Source organism: Anopheles maculipalpis, chromosome 2RL, assembly GCF_943734695.1.
Source record: "Anopheles maculipalpis chromosome 2RL, idAnoMacuDA_375_x, whole genome shotgun sequence".
Lineage (NCBI taxonomy): Eukaryota > Metazoa > Arthropoda > Insecta > Diptera > Culicidae > Anopheles > Anopheles maculipalpis.
In genome coordinates this window covers 75628157-75647985 of record NC_064871.1, presented here as the reverse complement: position 1 = coordinate 75647985, position 19829 = coordinate 75628157, and the positions used below count along the sequence as shown (strand labels likewise).

Here is a 19829-nt window from a genome sequence, read left to right as displayed (position 1 = left end):
GTGAGCCACAAGGTTAAAGCTGACCAAAAGCACGAAGCAGAGGATCTTTGCGACCAACCGCAGAGCGCCTTTTTCTTATTGGCTTAGCGACCTCTTCTAAGGTCGCGCCGGCCAACGAAATGGCTTTCTAGACTGCTGATACCACGTAGTTGGTTAGTCAGTCCTCACGTCAGTCACGGTTAGTCAGTTCTACGGGGGAACGGTCCGGATGGGATTAGAACATCGGTCGTGCCGTTTGAAGACCCTCGCCGTTGTCTAATACACCACCGGGTCGCAGAGTGCCTATTTGGGATAATTAAAGGAGGACTTGGATTGAGCATAGGAGTGCAGGAGAATCTAGTAGGTCGACAAGAAGGGATCCAAGAAAGAGGATTGAGTAAGGAAGCGGCGATCTTGCAGAGAGCAGAAGTTGACATCTGGACTCGTAGGGAGGAAGAACAAAGGCCGAATCACCCATCAATCTGGTAAAAGAAGTCTGTACTCGCTCAATACGATCGATGTGAACCCTAGCAGAAGGGATCCAGACAACTAAGCAGTACTCCAGCAATGACCTGACCAACGAGCAGAACAGAGCCTTGTTACAAATAGGTAAGTCTTTTGCAAAATTTTGAAGTATTTTGTACTGATGAATTGACTGACAAGGCTATTACCTTTTTTTTTTATTTTGGCTATCTTAACTTTAAACTCCAAACAGAAACTTTACGATAAATTAATCATGTGTTCAACTGCTTACAAAATCAACAACCAATCGGCAAGGTATTTTACGAATCCTATAGATAAAGAAGATAGGCAAACAAGTCTCTTTATTCTCTATCCCTTGCGGGGCATATTTAGGCTGCGCGATGTGATTTTTATCCGACACATTTAATACACATGCCCAAAGGGAGCACTTTGAGCGCCATAGTATCCAGCAGCATTGATAACATTCTTGTCATACCCGTAGCCATGGTCGTTAATAAGATTGGTCGGTTCGTGTGTGTGCACTCGGTTCGACACATGGCTAGTGACGTACGTTGGAGTAGACACTAGCGTTTTGGTGAGTGTAGTTTTACCCGCAGGCAGTGCGCCAGGCCCACCGTATGACAGCGGTGTTGAAGTAAGGAAGCTGTTCAGCAGAGGAGCCTCCACCTGCAGATGAGATGCTCGTGCGAGCGGCTCAGCAAGATGAGCTGCTGGCGAATATCCAGACAGAACCGAACCATGGGCAAGGGCTGACGATGCAATGGTTGATCCGTAACCGAAAACTTCTGTGTATGGAAGATCAATATCGGTTGGCACGTAATCGGCTTTGGTGCATGCGAGAAGAGCTAGGATTGCAGCAAACTGGGAACGATATTGGCAAAAATTGTTATTAAAAATCATTTATTTTTTAAGTGGCACCTAAGATAGCTTACTTTGAACGCCATTGTGGAACTGGCTTGCAGAGCGATGAGCATACGTGTGCTTGATAATGCGTTTAGCACTCATCACTTATATACCCGCTAACTAAACTGCAAACGATTGACCCACCTGGACTTATAGTTAACACTCAATTTCCTCAATACGATTGTGGTACGATTTCCTATCATTCCGATGGTCGCTAGGAAGATGTCAATACCAAAAAAATTTCAGCCGACCCCGGCGAGTGTGTAAGCGACGAACGCCCACAAATGAAGAGGAAACAGTTTAAAGTAGACCACCTCATCACCTCCGCACACCATTACCTGATTAATGTTCGATCGGTGACAATAAAGTGGCAATTTGAACCAACGGCGTTCGAAAGGACCGACGCTGGCAAACGAAGGAAACTTAATTTTAGTATTTTACCAACGTTACGTAACCGCGATGTGGAGCGCAACGAAAGGACGGACACAGCGGGCAGACAAATATGTGCGATTTTCTGTCCTCATGGTGTTACGGCGGTGGTCTTGTCTTGGTCTTGATGTTTTTTTTTTGGCATCAATGTTCAAAGCAAAAACTTCTCTCATTTCTGCAATTCGCTTCACTCCCTCTCGGGCCGGTGGTCGCATTGATACTTGCCCTACTCCTAGGGCCTTCCTGTCTGTGTTGTACGATCGAGCGGACGCGCAGCGCACGGCACACGTGCTACCTTGAACTTTTGTCGGTTTCTTTCTCGTAGCAGCAGCAGCAGCAGCAGCAGCAGCAGCAGCAGCAGCAGCAGCAGCAGCAGCAGCAGCAGCAGCAGCAGCAGCAGCAGCAGCAGCAGCAGCAGCAGCAGCAGCAGCAGCAGGTATTATTTAGTCATTTCCTTACTTTTTCCTCACTGCACACGGATTTCGATGTTTTCGATCAGTTTCCGAACAAGCGGATCGATCGTACAACGCGCTTGGATGGATTTTGTCGCCAACCAGGGGGGGTCAAAAATGTTGCTCAGTGTCATTTTGGCTAAACTTGGTTCAATTAAGCTTAAGCGGACGTTGTGGTTCCAATCCGATGCGGATCAATTCCGACACTCCGCTTCCATCAAGAGTGTTGTATGCTTTTTTTTTTAGCTCTAGCGTGAATTGGATTGAGTTTTTGAGGAGGATTATTTTCGGACTTGAAGTGTTATCGACTACTTTAAGCTGGGTGTGCACGGGCAGCCCTTGGGACACCTGTTCTGAGCTGTAACTTAATTGATAATCCATAAACACGACCTGTCGTTCCCACTGGGTCGATTGCTACTATTAATCCATATTTGGGTGGATGGTGCCACTAAAGGGACAACTCGCGCCCTTAGGGGGTTGAGCTTTTAGTGTGAGTCATTGTACAGTAAAAAAAGGCAACATTATGTGCCCGATGTGGTTTCGATCAGTACGGATAAGTAGCCAAAAACATTTATTGCCCTTTTAATGGACGAATGATGGTAGGCTAGACATTTAACGCCCCAGTCCTTGAGTAAAGCATCCTTTCGGGTTTGCTTGGTGGACTGTACACTCTAGCTGTGATGATGATAGTCCGATTGCAGGCAAGTGAGTGCAAGATTTACTCTACTTTTAGGCAATAAAAGCGTTTCTCGGTGTAATCTCGATAACACCGATACGACTTTGAAAAGGAGCGCTTGCGGCTTAACTCTGAAGTGATCCAAATTTTGGCGATTCATTAATTGGGGGTTTTGTAGTTAAACTTACGATCGAAATGAAGTGCATATCTGTCAATTCACTTCTTTTGTTTTGTATCATTTCAATGCCATAAACGCTTCTATTTAACTTGAGTCGTAAACAAACCTTAAATTGAGAAATATATATTCCAAGCAATTTAAAATTGATGTATCGGAACAAAACATCCGGTTTAGGTTTGTATTTATAGTCCAACCTTCCATTGGCTCTCCGAAGCTATCAATTTACGTTTGTTTTCAGGGATATTAGAGGTTATTTTTAATCACAAAAAACATTTTATATGCTTTCCGCATTTGAAGAGTTTTGATAAGAGCAATAAAAAAGAATTATAATTAAAAACACTTTTTTTGTTAACGAACTACACCAAAAACATCTCAAAACGATAAAAAATGTCTTGTTGATAATTCTGTAAAAATGACAATCAAAACAGTAATGCTTTTCTTTTAACAAAGAGCTTTTTCTTGTCATAGATTTTATTATAAATATTTTTTTTTTACAATCACATTCACTCACAACCGTTCATCACCACAATCAAACCAGTATTTTATCACAGGAACAAATCTTTACCAGCCATGGGCAGAGATGCCTCCGTAAGCGAGGTTTGGCGCATAGGACAGCACCTTGCCACCATAGATCGGAGCTGGCTGAGCGATAATGCTCTTACCGTACACTGGCTCAGCGATCAGCGCCTTGGCCGGATAGATTGGTTCAGCGAACACATTCTTGGTGTAGATCGGCTCCGAAACGATGGTCTTGGCGTACGTTGGCTCAGCGATGATCGTCTTTCCGTACGTTGGCTCAGCGATGATCGTCTTTCCGTACGTTGGCTCAGCAATGATCGTCTTGGCGTACGTAGGCTCTGCAATCACGGTCTTAGCAATTGGACCATAGGACAGTGGCTTCGAGTATTCGATGTTCTTCACCAGAGCCGGAGCCTGGTACAGAGAGTGAGGAGCAGCATAGGACAGGGTTGGCAGAGGGTTGGTGAGTGCCACAGGCTTGCTGATCACAACCGAAGGAGCAGCCTGAGCATATCCGTGGTACAGCTGAGGTTCCTGAAGGATGGTCTTGCTTAGAACCGGGGCTTGATGCTTGATGATGTTGGAGTAGCTCACAGACGGAGCATAGGACAGATGATCATTCGGGATGTATCCAGCGCTGACACAGGCCAGGGATGCGACGATCAGGACGAACTGAAAAGATTACAATCGTTTAAGAACTGAGGACACTAGGATCACTATGAGAGATCGCGTTGACTTACTTTGGAAGCCATTGTAGATGGAGGGTGTACTTTGCTGAAGATTGCACGGTGAGTGATGTCTAAGGGGTCAGCTGATCGAGCTTTTATACCGAGTGTCTTTGTGCGAAAATTCGCAACAATAGGATGAGAGAGGGGCGTCTAACGGTGGTTGTTGGAAAACTTAATGTGAAGTGTGTTGTGGTATTTCAAAAGAAATTATGTTAGTGGTTTGATTTCTTGTTAAAAAAGTTAAAAAATCGTTAGTAAAGAAACAGCCCTTTGCTCATTATGTACATGCATTTAGATATTATTGAACAGAGTAATTTCATTCGTATATTTATTTAATATTTATGCAAGCGAGAAGCTATTTACTTAGACCATTCAATTAATTATTCATTCTTTTTGACTATACAATGTTGCTCCTTTAATAAGATAAAAGTAAATTGAATCAAAAAGTACATAAAATATAATCTGTTTGTGTCGTTTGAATTGTCAAAACTGGATTTGATACTCCTTTTAATTGAATGATACTACTTTAAATTGCAACACAAAAATAAAAATTAAGATAAAAGAAAAAGTATTTATATTCAAACATCAACATATTAAACGTCAACATATTTAAAAAACGTAAAAGATGCCTAGCGTAAACGGGGCTTTATATGTTCCAATGCGCTAAGTCATACTAAAAAATAACTACAATATTTTTTTTTAACGAAGATAGCAATTAGAACTTCACAACATATAACACGAAGTTTGATAACATTCTGAAAATGTTTCATGTGAATATCTGTTAACATCACTCAACTAAACATATTTTTTTTTGCACATTTGTTGCCATCGAGTTATGACTACCCACAAGACAAAGAGTTTTTTAATTACACCCCTCTCTCATCCTATTGTTGCGAATTTTCGCACAAAGACACTCGGTATAAAAGCTCGATCAGCTGACTTCTTTGACATCACTCACCGTGCAATCTTCAGCAAAGTACATTCTCTACAATGGCTTCCAAAGTAAGTCAACGCGATCTCTTCAAGTGATCCTAGTGTCCTCAGTGCTTAAACGATTGTAATCTTTCCAGTTCGTCCTGATCGTCGCATCCCTGGCCTGTGTCAGCGCTGGATTCATCCCGAATGATCATCTGTCCTATGCTCCGTCTGTGAGCTACTCCAACATCATCAAGCATCAAGCCCCGGTTCTAAGCAAGACCATCCTTCAGGAACCTCAGCTGTACCACGGATATGCTCAGGCTGCTCCTTCGGTTGTGATCAGCAAGCCTGTGGCACTCACCAACCCTCTGCCAACCCTGTCCTATGCTGCTTCTCACTCTCTGTACCAGGCTCCGGCTCTGGTGAAGAACATCGAATACTCGAAGCCACTGTCCTATGGTCCAATTGCTAAGACCGTGATTGCAGAGCCTACGTACGCCAAGACGATCATTGCTGAGCCAACGTACGGAAAGACGATCATCGCTGAGCCAACGTACGGAAAGACGATCATCGCTGAGCCAACGTACGCCAAGACCATCGTTTCGGAGCCGATCTACACCAAGAATGTGTTCGCTGAACCAATCTATCCTGCCAAGGCGCTGATCGCTGAGCCAGTGTACGGTAAGAGCATTATCGCTCAGCCAGCTCCGATCTATGGTGGCAAGGTGCTGTCCTATGCGCCAAACCTCGCTTACGGAGGTATCTCTGCCCATGGCTGGTAAAGATTTGTTCCTGGAATAATTAATGAGTGGATGTGCGTTGCTTCAAATGTGATATTTTTGAAAATAAATGATTGTATATGTTAAATATGTGTACTATGCTGTAACTAACAAGTTTTTCATGCTGATAAGGTAGATATTTGATGCTAGCCTAGCTGTTAGCGATGTGTAATAGTTTGTCAAGAAATATTTTCAATCAATAGTTCTTGAAACTCAATTCGTCGTTGATCTAGAAAATGGTTGATTATTTACTTTATTTTATTGTGGTGTTGTTACATGATACACATTTTGTCTTGATCCAAATTTCATCATGGTAAGACATATGTTATTGCAAAAAAAGAAAACATTTTGCTTTGCAAGGACCTTGATTGTTTCATGTTTGTGAACACTTGACGAATTTATGTTTTGTTTTATTTTCGATTGATTTTTTACTTATTCTTCAAATAGCAGTAAAATTAATTTATATCACGGTCAAAGTTACATCAATAGCAATGCGGTCAGACCTTTACTTTAGAAAAGAGGCAAATAATTACATCGATACTTATAATTTTCATATAAGTATCGTTTACTCCATTTTATGTGTAATTATTCGTTTGCATAAACTATCCTCTTTTGTCTGGATAATGTTACAATATTTAATTATAATAATTAGACATAAAAGAGCTCTTTATCACGGATGTCCTCGAATGATGTTTTACAACCATATCTTATGCAAATTTTCGAACCTCAACCTCGAAATGAAATCATTTTGTTTGATTGCTTATTTCAATAATAATAAGTCTTGGGGCTCCTTTTTAATAGACTACTTCTTTATTCCTTTGAAATTCAGATCAGAAGTGCTTTTTTATAGATCCCAATGTAGCTCATCCAACTTTCATTTGCGTAGCTGTCAGTAGGGCATGGATGATCAGTGTTGGTATGACATTACATTGCATTTCAATTATATCACTTATAACTATATATTCATAAACAAAAATCACTGATCATCTCTGAAATATATTACCGAAGATCCTATCCGGTCTGTCCCCCCTCTGGTGAGGACTGACTGAGTGACCAACTACGTGGTATCAGCAGTCTAGTGAGCCATTTGATGGCTGGCATGACCTTAGAGGTCGTTAAGTCAAGAAGAAGAAGAAGAAGAACGCCGAAAAAAACGATGTAAAGCCAGTATATAATCAACTATCAAAAATGTTTAAAAAGAAGAAAACAAACATGTAAATTATTTATACTCAAACCACTGTAAAGCAACCAGATTTTTGCAATGGAAACCTTCTGCACATGTTCCTAAGATAAGCACAAGTATCAGCAGCTATCATCAAATATTAAAAAGTATTGGATTGTGACAGGAACGCATATAGATTTCACGAGTAACATCTTAGTTCAAGTTGGACCAGTAACTTGTAATTCTCATGCCTCTATCGACAACGATACAAAACGTTTAAACGTTTAGGAACACAAATAAGAAAATCGTCGGAAAACGCATAGCAACAAATTGACGATTGATTTGATGGCCAACATTTGACGCCCCTCTCACATCCTGTTGTTGCGAATTTTCGCACAAAGACATTCGGTATAAAAGCTCGATCAGCTGACACCTTAGACATCACTCACTGTGCAATCTTCAGCAAAGTACATCCTCCATCTACAATGGCTTCCAAAGTAAGTCAACGCGATCTCTCATAGTGATCCTAGTGTCCTCAGTGCTTAAACGATTGTAATCTTTTCAGTTCGTCCTGATCGTCGCATCCCTGGCCTGTGTCAGCGCTGGATACATCCCGAATGATCATCTGTCCTATGCTCCGTCTGTGAGCTACTCCAACATCATCAAGCATCAAGCCCCGGTTCTAAGCAAGACCATCCTTCAAGAACCTCAGCTGTACCACGGATACGCTCAGGCTGCTCCTTCGGTTGTGATCAGCAAACCTGTGGCGCTCACCAACCCTCTTCCAACCCTTTCCTATGCTGCTCCTCACTCTCTGTACCAGGCTCCGGCTCTGGTGAAGAACATCGAATACTCGAAGCCACTGTCCTATGGTCCAATTGCTAAGACCGTGATTGCAGAGCCTACGTACGCCAAGACGATCATTGCTGAACCAACGTACGGAAAGACGATCATCGCTGAGCCAACGTACGGAAAGACGATCATCGCTGAGCCAACGTACGCCAAGACCATCGTTTCGGAGCCGATCTACACCAAGAATGTGTTCGCTGAACCAATCTATCCGGCCAAGGCGCTGATTGCTGAGCCAGTGTACGGTAAGAGCATTATCGCTCAGCCAGCTCCGATCTATGGTGGCAAGGTGCTGTCCTATGCGCCAAACCTCGCTTACGGAGGTATCTCTGCCCATGGCTGGTAAAGATTTAATCCTGTGATAATTAATGGCTGGATGTGCTTTGCTTCAAATGTGATATTTTCGAAAATAAATGATTTTATATGTTAAATATGTGTACTATGCTGTAACTAACAAGTTTTTCATGCTGATAATTTAGATATTTGATGCTAGCCTAGCTGTTAGCGATGTGTTATAGTTGGTCAAAAAATATTGTCAATAAATATTTTATGAAACTCAATTTGTCGTTGACCTAGAAAATGGTTGAATAATTACTTTATTTTACTTGGGTGTTGTTACATGATGCACATTTTGTCTTGATCCAAATTTCATCATGGTAAGACATATGTTACTGCAAAAAAAAGAAAACATTTTTCTTTGCAAGGACCTTAATTGTTTTATGTTCGGAAACATTTAATAAATTTATTTTTTATTTAGATTATATTATTGCAGCTTCCCGCCATATTATCCTTAGCGAATTTGTGTTTCATTGTTTTTTATAGTAATAATCAACATTACTAAAACAAACTGAAACACGTAATATTTCCGTATATTGCATGTCCATACGAATGAAGAGCAATTCTTATTGTTCTTTTCAGTTTTTAAATATTGATTTGAGATGTACGATATGTGTTCCCTTTGACGATGCATACAAGAACTTTATAAAAAATGGTTTTCTTTTTCTTCTTGGCACTTGACATAGTTTACATAGTCGTGCAGACCGGGTTATCATCTCGACTATCGGGCCACCCATAGTTTTAAGATGGTATTAAAAGTAAAATAAAATTCGAACAAAACCATAGTTGGGTCGACATTATCACATATCGACACATTATTTTCATTTTGGATGTCGGTAGAGCAGCGGATAGTGCCTCAGAGCATGGGGCATGTTTGGCGACCATGTCTAACTTATGTGTGAAGGGCTTGGTACAACATGGAAGAAGTTACACCAATCGATGCTATGGATCGACAAACCAGCGAAAGCGAGAAGGAGTCCACAAACAAGATCAAGAACTCAAAGAGCGGATACAACTTAGTGCAGTCGAAATGGAAAGCTATCAAGACCTCTAGCTCTAGTCCAGATTCAGACGATCTGGACTTTGCACAGGCTCACAATACCGAACACTTTGCAACGAAACGTCCGCACACACCCAGGATATGGACTTGATTAGGCCCTCGCTACGAACTCGACTTTAACTTTGGATGACGGAATATTTTGAAAAGATACGACCAAGTACACCCGGGATAAGGAGCCCTTTCGTGGTTTCGAGGAGGGAATGCTTTTCAACTGAGCTGAAAGAAGATTTATTTGTAAATTAATTATACACAATACGGCCAATCCGTTCCATCGGAATAAAAAAGCATATATTCATGAACAAAAATCGCTGGTCATCTCTGAGACATAACACCAATGCTAAGCGATATTAAGCCAGTATATAAACAATTATAAAAAATGTTGAAAAAGTAGAAAACAAACACGTAATTCAGTTGAACGCAAACCTCTGTTAACCAAGCAGATTTTTGCAATAAAATCCTACTGCACATGTTCCTAAGACAAGCACAATCATGAGCAGCTATCATCAAATCTTAACAAGTATTGGATTGTGACAGGAACGCATATAGATTTCACGAGTAACATCTTAGTTCAAGTTGGACCAGTAACTTGTAATTCTCATGCCTCTATCGACAATGACACAAAACGTGCATTTTTAAGAATACAAAAAAGAAAATCGTCGGAAAACGCATAGCAACCAATTGACGATTGATTTGATGGCCAACATTTGACGCCCCTCTCACATCCTGTTGTTGCGAATTTTCGCACAAAGACACTCGGTATAAAAGCTCGATCAGCTGACTTCTTTGACATCACTCACCGTGCAATCTTCAGCAAAGTACATCCTCCATCTACAATGGCTTCCAAAGTAAGTCAACGCGATCTCTCATAGTGATCCTAGTGTCCTCAGTGCTTAAACGATTGTAATATTTTCAGTTCGTCCTGATCGTCGCATCCCTGGCCTGTGTCAGCGCTGGATACATCCCGAATGATCATCTGTCCTATGCTCCGTCAGTGAGCTACTCCAACATCATCAAGCATCAAGCCCCGGTTCTAAGCAAGACCATCCTTCAGGAACCTCAGCTGTACCAAGGATATGCTCAGGCTGCTCCTTCGGTTGTGATCAGCAAGCCTGTGGCATTCACCAACCCTCTGCCAACCCTGTCCTATGCTGCTCCTCACTCTCTGTACCAGGCTCCGTCTCTGGTGAAGAACATCGAATACTCGAAGCCACTGTCCTATGGTCCAATTGCTAAGACCGTGATTGCAGAGCCTACGTACGCCAAGACGATCATTGCTGAACCAACGTACGGAAAGACGATCATCGCTGAGCCAACGTACGGAAAGACGATCATCGCTGAGCCAACGTACGCCAAGACCATCGTTTCGGAGCCGATCTACACCAAGAATGTGTTCGCTGAACCAATCTATCCGGCCAAGGCGCTGATTGCTGAGCCAGTGTACGGTAAGAGCATTATCGCTCAGCCAGCTCCGATCTATGGTGGCAAGGTGCTGTCCTATGCGCCAAACCTCGCTTACGGAGGTATCTCTGCCCATGGCTGGTAAAGATTTGTTCCTGTGATAATTAATGAGTTGATGTGCGTTGCTTCAAATGTGATATTTTCGAAAATAAACGATCGTATAAGTTAACTATGTGAACCATACTGTAACAAACGAGTTTATTATACTTCTGGGAAAAATATTTGGTGTTAGCCTTGCTCTGCGAAAGGAATTATTTGCTACCTTATTTTGCATCTTAAATTTTATATTGAAAATTAAATAAATATTCCTAGTGATGTGTAATAGTTAATCAAAAAAAGATCAATGTGTCGATCGATCTAGAAAATGATATTGTCACATTGCAAAAATCATGCATCGCAACCCAAGACGTTTAATTTATATTACTTTGATCGAATCGGATTGGATTGTTGCGAAATATTCTCTACACTTATAAATTTTCTAATCATCTAATGAGTGTCACTTTTTCAATAGAAATACATCGTATCGTATCTTGACTGTAAAAACTCCATCAAAATAAGCTAAGTATGATTCAAAAATTTATTTTCTTTTAAAAAAGTTGCCTTAACCTACTGTTATTTTTGAATGGATTACAATCCATTACATTTGCCGAGAAAAATATTTTTTTGATAGTTATCTTATACGGAGAAAATTTGCATGTGCCAACAAATTGTTTAGCTAACTCTTCTACTTTCTCTTCATCATTTAAAAAGGGTGGTTGAAGTGTATAATTAGGTAAACGACTGTAAGGATATTATTAAATAATCTTATTCTTATTCTTGTATATATTATTATATATTTATAATTTATTTTCTGAAGGTCTGCAGCACAATGTTAAAAACTATAATTAGCTATGCTGCATGACCGTCTTAAGGCAATAAAATAATAAAATTTTACATTTGACAATACGGTATAGAGCAATCATACAAAAATAAATAAAATAATAAAAACTTTAGATAAAGTGTTACTTTCATAACAGTTCACTTTGCAAGTGGCCATTGAATTTTGGAAAAAAACAACTTTTATTGTTATGCTAGCCGGTTTAGCGAGGGCACATTTCATAATGCACAAACCACAATAAACCGAAGGCAAAATATAATTCCATTCCTGAACGATTTACATATTAAAAGGAAACCCATTATTAGCTCCATAACGAACACTTAGTAAAAGCTGAAGGTTAATAAATGACGATGTGTTAACGATTTGATAAGAGGTTTAGCTCGGTCTTTTAATTGCTCTTGAAAATGATAAGCAGCAGCACAAGCGGTCGCGGGAGTGTAACGAATTAGATAATGAATTTTCATCTACGAGTATCAAACCAAGCGTGGTCGGTTTAGGCCTCATCTCAAGTTGGGGCGTATAAAAAGAAAGAAAGGTATCGATCCTATCAACAGTGTCATCCCTGGTGTCCTGCAGTGAAGTGAAGCTTTCTACCATACAATCATCAGCTTGGCGTACAGAATGAAAGCTCTCCGGTGCATGGTAAGCAGTGGTTTATTTTTTGGGATTTTTTACCTTAAACTAAAACGTTTCTAATTTCTGAACCTCAATCAACAGATTCTACTGCTTATTGCCTCCATAAATGGAGGAATAAGTGCATCAGAGGAACCGAATGTATCCGATATGGTTAAAACGCGCTACATACCAACGGCTGTTAGCTATGTGAGCTTCGTGAAACACATCGTTCCAAAACGAGTAGAACAGTCGTCCGAGCATTCTAAGCTGCCGACTCGTGCCCCTTTCAATCATTATATTCCGACGCGGAATTTCGTTCAAACTGATCAGTCCAGCATGGCTATTGCTCCTCCGACCAAAAAACCGCTTCATAATTACTACAACGAACAGACGGCCGTTGCTCGAGATCATACTATGTCCTACCATAGCACTGGTATAAGACCAGCGGTTAACGATTATCATCCCACTTATCCTACCATTGGTTATGCTGAACCGATTTTTGTGCAAAGCAGAATTCCTCTTTCACCTCGACCTGTCAGTGGAAACCGCGAAAGGAACAGTCCTATGGTGATTGGAGTACAGCAGCCGGCCTATGTGAAGAAGTACGTACAGTATGGACCACCAAATCCTAGTTCGGTACGCAAAACGCTTACCTATGCTCCAAAGCTTGCGTACATTCCTCACAACTACCAAAGGGTGTGACGAGTTCTATTTCTTAGTGCGAAACTGTAGAAGCCTTTAAAAGAGTGTACAAAAAAATTCAAATAAAAAAGGCATAAAATATCCACCAAACCAAACATAATTTGATGTCGGCAAAAGTTTGACCTACATTCAAAAAAAAAAAAACCCTTTAAAATTTCACTAGTCTCCGTGGCGGGCTCCCAACACTAAAACGCATTGTTTATACTTCTGAACCTCAATTCGTCAAGTCACGGTAGCTGTCTTGGGGCTGTCACACACACACACACAACGTGTGGTTACAGCTGCAAATTCGTTTCACGCCTCCCGGAGCAGCAGGTCTTTAATCGACCGATCAGTTCAGTTCGGTGAGATGACGACCCGGCGTGACCTTTGCGGTGGTAATGTTTCGGATCGGGTGGTTTGTATTTAGCATTAATGTTATGAATTTGCCAGTCCAGCTAGACGGCCAAATTCCGTCAAGGTCTCCGCGAAGTCACTGTCAGGTGAGTAAGAAGGAGTTACGAAATTGACAAAACAACTTAGGCTGGTCCCTAAATATGCTCGGGTCAACGGGCGGTTTGCACTTAGAAATAGATTGATGGTTCGATTATGACTAATACGCTGAATAAATAAACAGACATTAGTCTTTTTAGAAGTTTGGTGCACGTCCAAGTAGTGGTAGATGACGGTTCATTTATAGTTTCGATTTCTGTTAGAAGCATTTGTATTATTCGAAGAATTCAATCATTTATGTTCTTACCATTGCTACTTATTATGTGAGCATTATTAAAGTTCTGGATAGATTGTAAACGACCACTTCACATGCCAATTTAGTAAGCCATTCGAAGACTGGCGTGACCTAGTAGGTCGTTAGGTCAAGAAGATGACGAATTAAACAACACAGCGAGACGGTCTGGTGGTAAAGGCGACAGTGACACCAGTCTTCATACGATAGGACTGTGACTCAAATCCAATTCGCGCCGTTTCCCCGCAGTGCGGATTGACTATGCAACTACGTCATATCAAAAATCCCAGCAAGAGTAAGGCTAGGTTGTATGGCTTCGTATCAGGAAGAACTACCGGACAAGTGGAAACAGCATGTCATACATTCTGTGCACGAAAAGAGCGTCCAGCTGGACTGTAATAACTTCCAAAAAAACACAGCCCTGAATGTTCACTATAAGAACCTGTAGAGAATACTCCCTGACTTGTGCCCCTTGCTGCAGATGTTATCGGAAGGCATTGAGTTCTGGACTCTGCTGACGGAGGACGTTGCAATGCACTCGCCATTTTTGTTAGATGGGTCCTAAGGACTGAGCTGTTTGACAGTACAAATATCCTCACAGTAGTCATAGCCGGAAGGATACTTCGGTTGGTGCGCGTTCTGAGAATGCCTAACTCATGGCCCACCAAGAAGGTGCTCGCCAACGTTCGTAAGTTCGATAAAGTTGAGTTAAACCTGTCGGAGATCTGTGGAGGGAGGACTACACATCATGTTTCCTGGAAAAGGATTGGTGACCTGGCCATAACTGTGCAACGTGCTCAACCATGAACAAGCAAGCAAGAAGAAGCAGAACTTAAGAAACCATTTATGAATTCCCTAAGCTACAATAAACGCAGCTCGTGAACGTTTAATGATCCACCAAATAAAATCCCAATAAACCATTCCGCTACACCCCTTAGGCAAGTGTATAATTTTAGTTTGAATTTGTTATGCCCCTTTACTATTTCCGTTGCCGTTTACAGGTTGCATAAACTTAAAGGATAGATGTGTAGCTTCCGAAATCCGGTTTTTCCTCTTGCGGTGTCCATGAAACTTGCTTTGCAGATTCCCTTTCAATCGATGAAGATGATGAAGTTTCATCCTCGGTTGTGGTCTGCCCAACGGTAGCCCTGCTACACTTTCAATCGCCGTACGGTACGCTACGAATCTTCAAGGTGAACTAGTTATCCTGCTTGCAGTACAGCAGCCACTAAGGGCACCCGAACCGAACAGTCTTACCCTCGAAACACCTCGAAACGAGAAGACAATACCCAACGCATCGAAAAACCTGTGTCCTGTGGTCCAGTAATCCAGTTTCTTCGCGCTCCGTCACAAACCCGTTTACCGGGCGCTATCATCGACGGGTATGTATGGGCACAACGAGCGGGAAATCAATTGGTGAACTGCTGTTACCGGGCTCACTTTTACTTTCGTCGGTACCTAACCAAATTTACCATCTCGCCATCGCGGGTATCACACGATCAGTGTGTGCACCACCGTCGATCATATGTCGCCGCGTTTCATATTTTGAAGCATTTTTCGATTACCCCCAAAAATGCTTAAGATCATTCAGCATCGAGCAGCAAATCGACCATATCAACCGAGAAATCTGTCCACATAAGCACGTGATTGTGCAGCTTTCGGGAACCATTTTCAAGGTTGATGTCCGCCGGCTGATTTCGTCGGTCGCCCCGAACCTGCGAACGAAACTGCGGGCGCTTACCATATAGCGGCGGCCTGGGAAGAAAGTAGGCTTTCAACAGAAAAAAAAGAGCTAAAAACAAAGTGGCACGCACCGAAAGTGACACGCGATTGAACTCCGAGATCAGCGTGACGTAACGTGTGTATGTGCCAAAGGGTCGCCCGCCACATGTGGAAACCGGTCGGATGCGACCTAATTATTTCGAATCATACGGAATACTCGGCTGGTTTGTCGTTGCGAAGGCGTGATGCTGGTACGGAAAGTGATTGAAATGACTTGGTTTTTGGGGTTAAATTAAGCGGACGAGATTGTGATTACGCCGAACACATTTTGTGTGAGGTATTTTTATCGTTCGGTCTCCCATAAAAAGGTCAACAATAATGTTCGTTAAATCGAATGATCTAGGAGCTTTATCATATCTACATACTCTAAAAATAATCCATGGAAAGAACCATGGAACTGGAAGAAGGGATTTAATAAGGCTACTGTATTTTACAGAATAAAGTCTGTTTTTCTTAATTATCTCTTACAAGTTGAATCTTCCAAAATCTAGAATAGCTTATGATGTTGGTAATATATCTATCTTTATCCGGGATATCAATCTATCTTTTTATATCTTCCATCTATCTTTATCCGGGAAGAGGCATTACTAAAAAAGTCTAATTTCAGTCGATTATTGTTCTTCAAACCTTATAATTATGGAGGATGGAAAAAGGCTTAGGTACCAAACTCATAAAACCTCGGATAGACTTTGACAAAATTATCTTTAAAGAATGACAAGCAAAGTACTCGATTTAAACAGGATTAGACGATTTAAAAAACAAGCAAATTAATTCTAGTTCTGTAGAATCACCAGGAAGTTAACAGCACTTCATGCTCTGTCTTCGATGTTTTACAAGCTATTTCTGTTCTCTAGGACTTGCTATTTTAGATAACATGGCATATCATTTTAAGATACGATAGAACTTAGAGTATTTCAAAGAATTTTAACCGCACAGTGTTGGATGACTTTCTCCCAGAAGTTTGATATCCTTCGAGCCCTACTTCCAAGGTTTAGAAAGTTAGCTTTGCTCGATCCTCATCGCTGTGTAATGCACTGTTTGATTTATTTTATTTGTTCTGATAAAGAGCTCAGAATCTTGAAAATCGCTGCGACCACCTTAACACCATGATAAGTATTTAAGGCGACTTTTTTTTTGCTTTAATTCTTGTCTAAGATATTTCCTCCACATCCTGTAAGACTATAGCAGAAATACCGTAGATCGTGAGATCCAGTTCAATGCGAAGCAGAGTTCTTGGCTTAATGACCTTCTATAGGTCACGCGTGCCATCGGACGGGTTACTAGGCTTGCCAACACGCTTGCTGGGAGGCTTGCTGGGATTTGAACCCCAGTCCTGCCCTCCATCCAATTCTATATATTTAAGAGATTATTAAAGCAAATCAAAGGCACCTTTACCATGCGGCAAATCTTGGAGAAGATGGCTGAACAGCAGTTGAACACGTACCATCTCTTAATAGATTTCAAGGCCGCATTTGATAGCATAGGCAGGGTAAAATTCTACGAGGCCTTGAGCTCTATTGGAATCCCGGCCAAATTGAACAGGCTTGTTAGAATGACCATGACCAACGTCAGGGAGATGGGCTCGCCTGTCTCCTATGCAACTTGGCGCTAGAGAGGGTATCCGTGACTCGGAGGTAGAGACTTCGGGAACCATCTTCTATAAGTCAACCCAGATCCTGGCATATGCTAGTGATATAGACATCATTGCTCTAAGGCTCTCCCAGTAGCAGTGACCTACCAAAAGATCGAGCAGGCGGCAGAAAACCTCAGATTGTAGAATAACGAGGCAAAGTCCAAATTGATGGTGACACCATCGGCGGCCCTACTAAGAAATCTGGAACTACTTGGGGGTGATGTAAGGATAAGTGACCGCAAACAGCATAGAGACGGAGTTGCGCGCTAGGATGCTGGCGGTCAGCCAGTCACCCCACCCCAAAAAACCTGTCGCGACGGTCGAATCTGGGACTGTATCGTACTTTAATAGTCCCAGTACTCACATACGCCTCTGAGACATGGACTCAGAAGGATCGTTGACCCCGTATGTGTGGAAGGACAATGGAGGAGCCGCTACAACGACGAGCTGTACGTCACCATCGTGCAGCGAAGTAGGCTCGCCAGGCTCCGATGGACTGGCCATATTATACGCATGGCACCGGACAGAAAGTACTTTTAGGCCGTCCACACGGACAGAGGAGGCGTGGTAGACCCAGATTGAGGCGGGAGGATCGCGTGGAATCATCAACAATCAAAGCTGGAATAAAATCCGTTATCCGGCAGACGACGACGCGGGACCGTGAGCGGTTCCGGATACTGCTGCGGCAGACCAAGGCCGCAAAGCGGTTGCAGTACCTGATAAGTAAGTAAGTAAAATAGGAGAGGTGTCTTCCTAGCTTCAGTTTGTTCCATATAAAACATTTCGTTTTTAACGTTTATTTCGATAAATCCTTCAGCAAAAGTATCTCTGACAGCGTATTGACAATGTGTTACCAACTGCTGTCATCCAACCGTTATCATAAAAAACCCACCAAAAGATGGTCACAGTAGTACATAACGCTACGATGCAATCATATCTGTTTTCTGCTTCAATCGATTTACGTTACGGCTTTTTTTCACTTTTATCATCATCGAACGGTTCGATTGAACAATCGACATTTCTAAATGACTGCAGTCGTCGTTCCTTTTGTTTTATTTTTTCTACCAAATGGCTACCAATCTGCAAAGGAAAACAAAATTGATCTCATGGTTTATTAAATTTTTCGCACATTTGGTTTGCTTTTTTCCCGTTCGGTTTTTTTTTTCTTTCCTCTTAAATCACGCCTCCTTAGACCAGCGAAGTCACGAAGTAAGCACGGAGTCAGCGAAAACAGAAAAAAAATGGCATCACAGAAAGCTTTCCTCCTTCATGGATGTTTTATTAAATTCGTTCCATCTAACGTCGGCTAAGCGAAATGTCACATTCTCGATGAGCTGTCGGGTGTGAAATTTATTTCGTTGATGCTTTGTATGTACCAACATCACCCAGCTAATGCAGGAGGTCGACGCCAGGCAACAGCTAGCTTTCGTGTCCTCGGATGTTTAGTTGCGGGATTTGCTCATTTCGAGCGAGGTGGAATGTGTGTATCTGTGGAGCCAGACAGTGTGACGAGTGCACCCGAAAATGGTGAAACGATACGCAGGTGGCACAGCGATGGATTGTGCACTGCAAGTGTTGCACTTGAAATCTAAACGGTTTTCGCAAATTGGCTCCACTTAGGAAAAAAAAGCATTGACTGTAAAGCCTTGTATGCTGATGAATTGATTGAGAGGGTCATTTGTTTTAGCCTTTTTTGTGTTACAAAGAATGATTTAAAGACAGGGATTTGGTAATGTAGCACGATAAAGAAATGACAAAAATTACAGACAAAGAAAAACAGTTAAGACTAAGACATAAAGAGCAATTATTGATGTTTGTCCTTAAACTTCCATTATCGCCTAAGTTCGATCACAATTAATCCCTTAATTGATCCTCAATTTCCTTTCTTCCCAGTCCATTGATACGAGTCATCCATTCGCGATCATGTTTGTTTTGATTCAATCGCACTTAAACGCTACAAAGTAATGATCCTACAGAGATTGAAATAAATCCTCCCCATCCACAGACATCTCATCCCACCATCTGGCTTCTATTTTCACAACAACTTCACCGATGGCGATTCAGCCCCGATTCCCAGACGATGTCTCGTAACACCGCGAATGGCGCGCGCGTCTATGTGTGGTTGTCAATGTCAAGAGGCGTAAGCTGTACAACACTTCAACACTGGCAACACTGGAGAAGTCACTCGTAACAACGACTGAAGTGTTGCACTTGAATGTGACCGCCTTTTTTTCACCTCGATCACAGTGACTCATCTCTCAACCGCATCGCTTGCACTGATGTCGTCCGTAACGCAGCTTTCGATCCTCGCCCCCGGGGGGTTCATAACCAATAAGTTCGCAGTTTTATGATTAATTACGCGTGTGGACAAGCAGTAGCCTACGATATCGCCGGGGTGGAGCGCGAGTGACGTCCAAGACGCAAGGTCGTGCGCGTGTTGCGATCTTGGGACCACCGCGATCATTAGGCTGAGCGTGCTTAGACGGTGTGTGTTTGATGGTTGATTTGCGTGCCCGCCAAGGGAGTAATGTCCTTGGTGAGCGTGAGCGCAACACTCGGGTCGTATCGGTGAAAGGTTCCGGTTCTA

General features: G+C 42.0%; 6 protein-coding genes across 6 annotated transcripts; 4 read left to right on the top strand and 2 right to left on the bottom strand.

The window, feature by feature from the left end:
- Positions 1-864: 864 nt before the first annotated feature.
- LOC126556364 (uncharacterized) lies at positions 865-1406 on the bottom strand. Its single transcript, XM_050211629.1, has 2 exons — positions 1395-1406; positions 865-1323 (listed from the first exon to the last, which is right to left on the bottom strand). Exons 1-2 carry the CDS (start codon positions 1404-1406, stop codon positions 865-867), a joined length of 471 nt encoding a protein of 156 aa, XP_050067586.1.
- A 2242-nt stretch (positions 1407-3648) lies between these two features.
- LOC126556477 (adhesive plaque matrix protein-like) lies at positions 3649-4470 on the bottom strand. The gene is made up of 2 exons (XM_050211741.1): positions 4360-4470; positions 3649-4291 (listed from the first exon to the last, which is right to left on the bottom strand). The coding sequence occupies exons 1-2, from the start codon at positions 4369-4371 to the stop codon at positions 3662-3664; spliced, it is 642 nt and encodes a 213-aa protein (XP_050067698.1). The 5' UTR covers positions 4372-4470; the 3' UTR covers positions 3649-3661.
- An 867-nt stretch (positions 4471-5337) lies between these two features.
- Positions 5338-6053, top strand: LOC126567477 (adhesive plaque matrix protein-like). Its single transcript, XM_050223697.1, has 2 exons — positions 5338-5349; positions 5412-6053. Exons 1-2 carry the CDS (start codon positions 5338-5340, stop codon positions 6045-6047), a joined length of 648 nt encoding a protein of 215 aa, XP_050079654.1. The 3' UTR covers positions 6048-6053.
- Positions 6054-7516: 1463 nt separating this feature from the next.
- LOC126556315 (adhesive plaque matrix protein-like) lies at positions 7517-8429 on the top strand. The gene is made up of 2 exons (XM_050211560.1): positions 7517-7703; positions 7772-8429. The coding sequence occupies exons 1-2, from the start codon at positions 7692-7694 to the stop codon at positions 8399-8401; spliced, it is 642 nt and encodes a 213-aa protein (XP_050067517.1). The 5' UTR covers positions 7517-7691; the 3' UTR covers positions 8402-8429.
- Positions 8430-10109: 1680 nt separating this feature from the next.
- Positions 10110-11023, top strand: LOC126556314 (adhesive plaque matrix protein-like). Its single transcript, XM_050211559.1, has 2 exons — positions 10110-10296; positions 10365-11023. Exons 1-2 carry the CDS (start codon positions 10285-10287, stop codon positions 10992-10994), a joined length of 642 nt encoding a protein of 213 aa, XP_050067516.1. The 5' UTR covers positions 10110-10284; the 3' UTR covers positions 10995-11023.
- Positions 11024-12407: 1384 nt separating this feature from the next.
- On the top strand, positions 12408-13103 carry LOC126567476 (uncharacterized). The gene is made up of 2 exons (XM_050223696.1): positions 12408-12428; positions 12504-13103. The coding sequence occupies exons 1-2, from the start codon at positions 12408-12410 to the stop codon at positions 13101-13103; spliced, it is 621 nt and encodes a 206-aa protein (XP_050079653.1).
- Positions 13104-19829: the final 6726 nt, after the last annotated feature.

Excerpts from the sequence above, each read along its gene's own strand:
- LOC126567476 (XM_050223696.1), top strand. The coding sequence starts at position 12,408 with ATGAAAGCTCTCCGGTGCATG. Across the intron at positions 12,429-12,503 it reads TGAAAGCTCTCCGGTGCATG|ATTCTACTGCTTATTGCCTC; the intron begins GTAAGCAGTGGT and ends CTCAATCAACAG.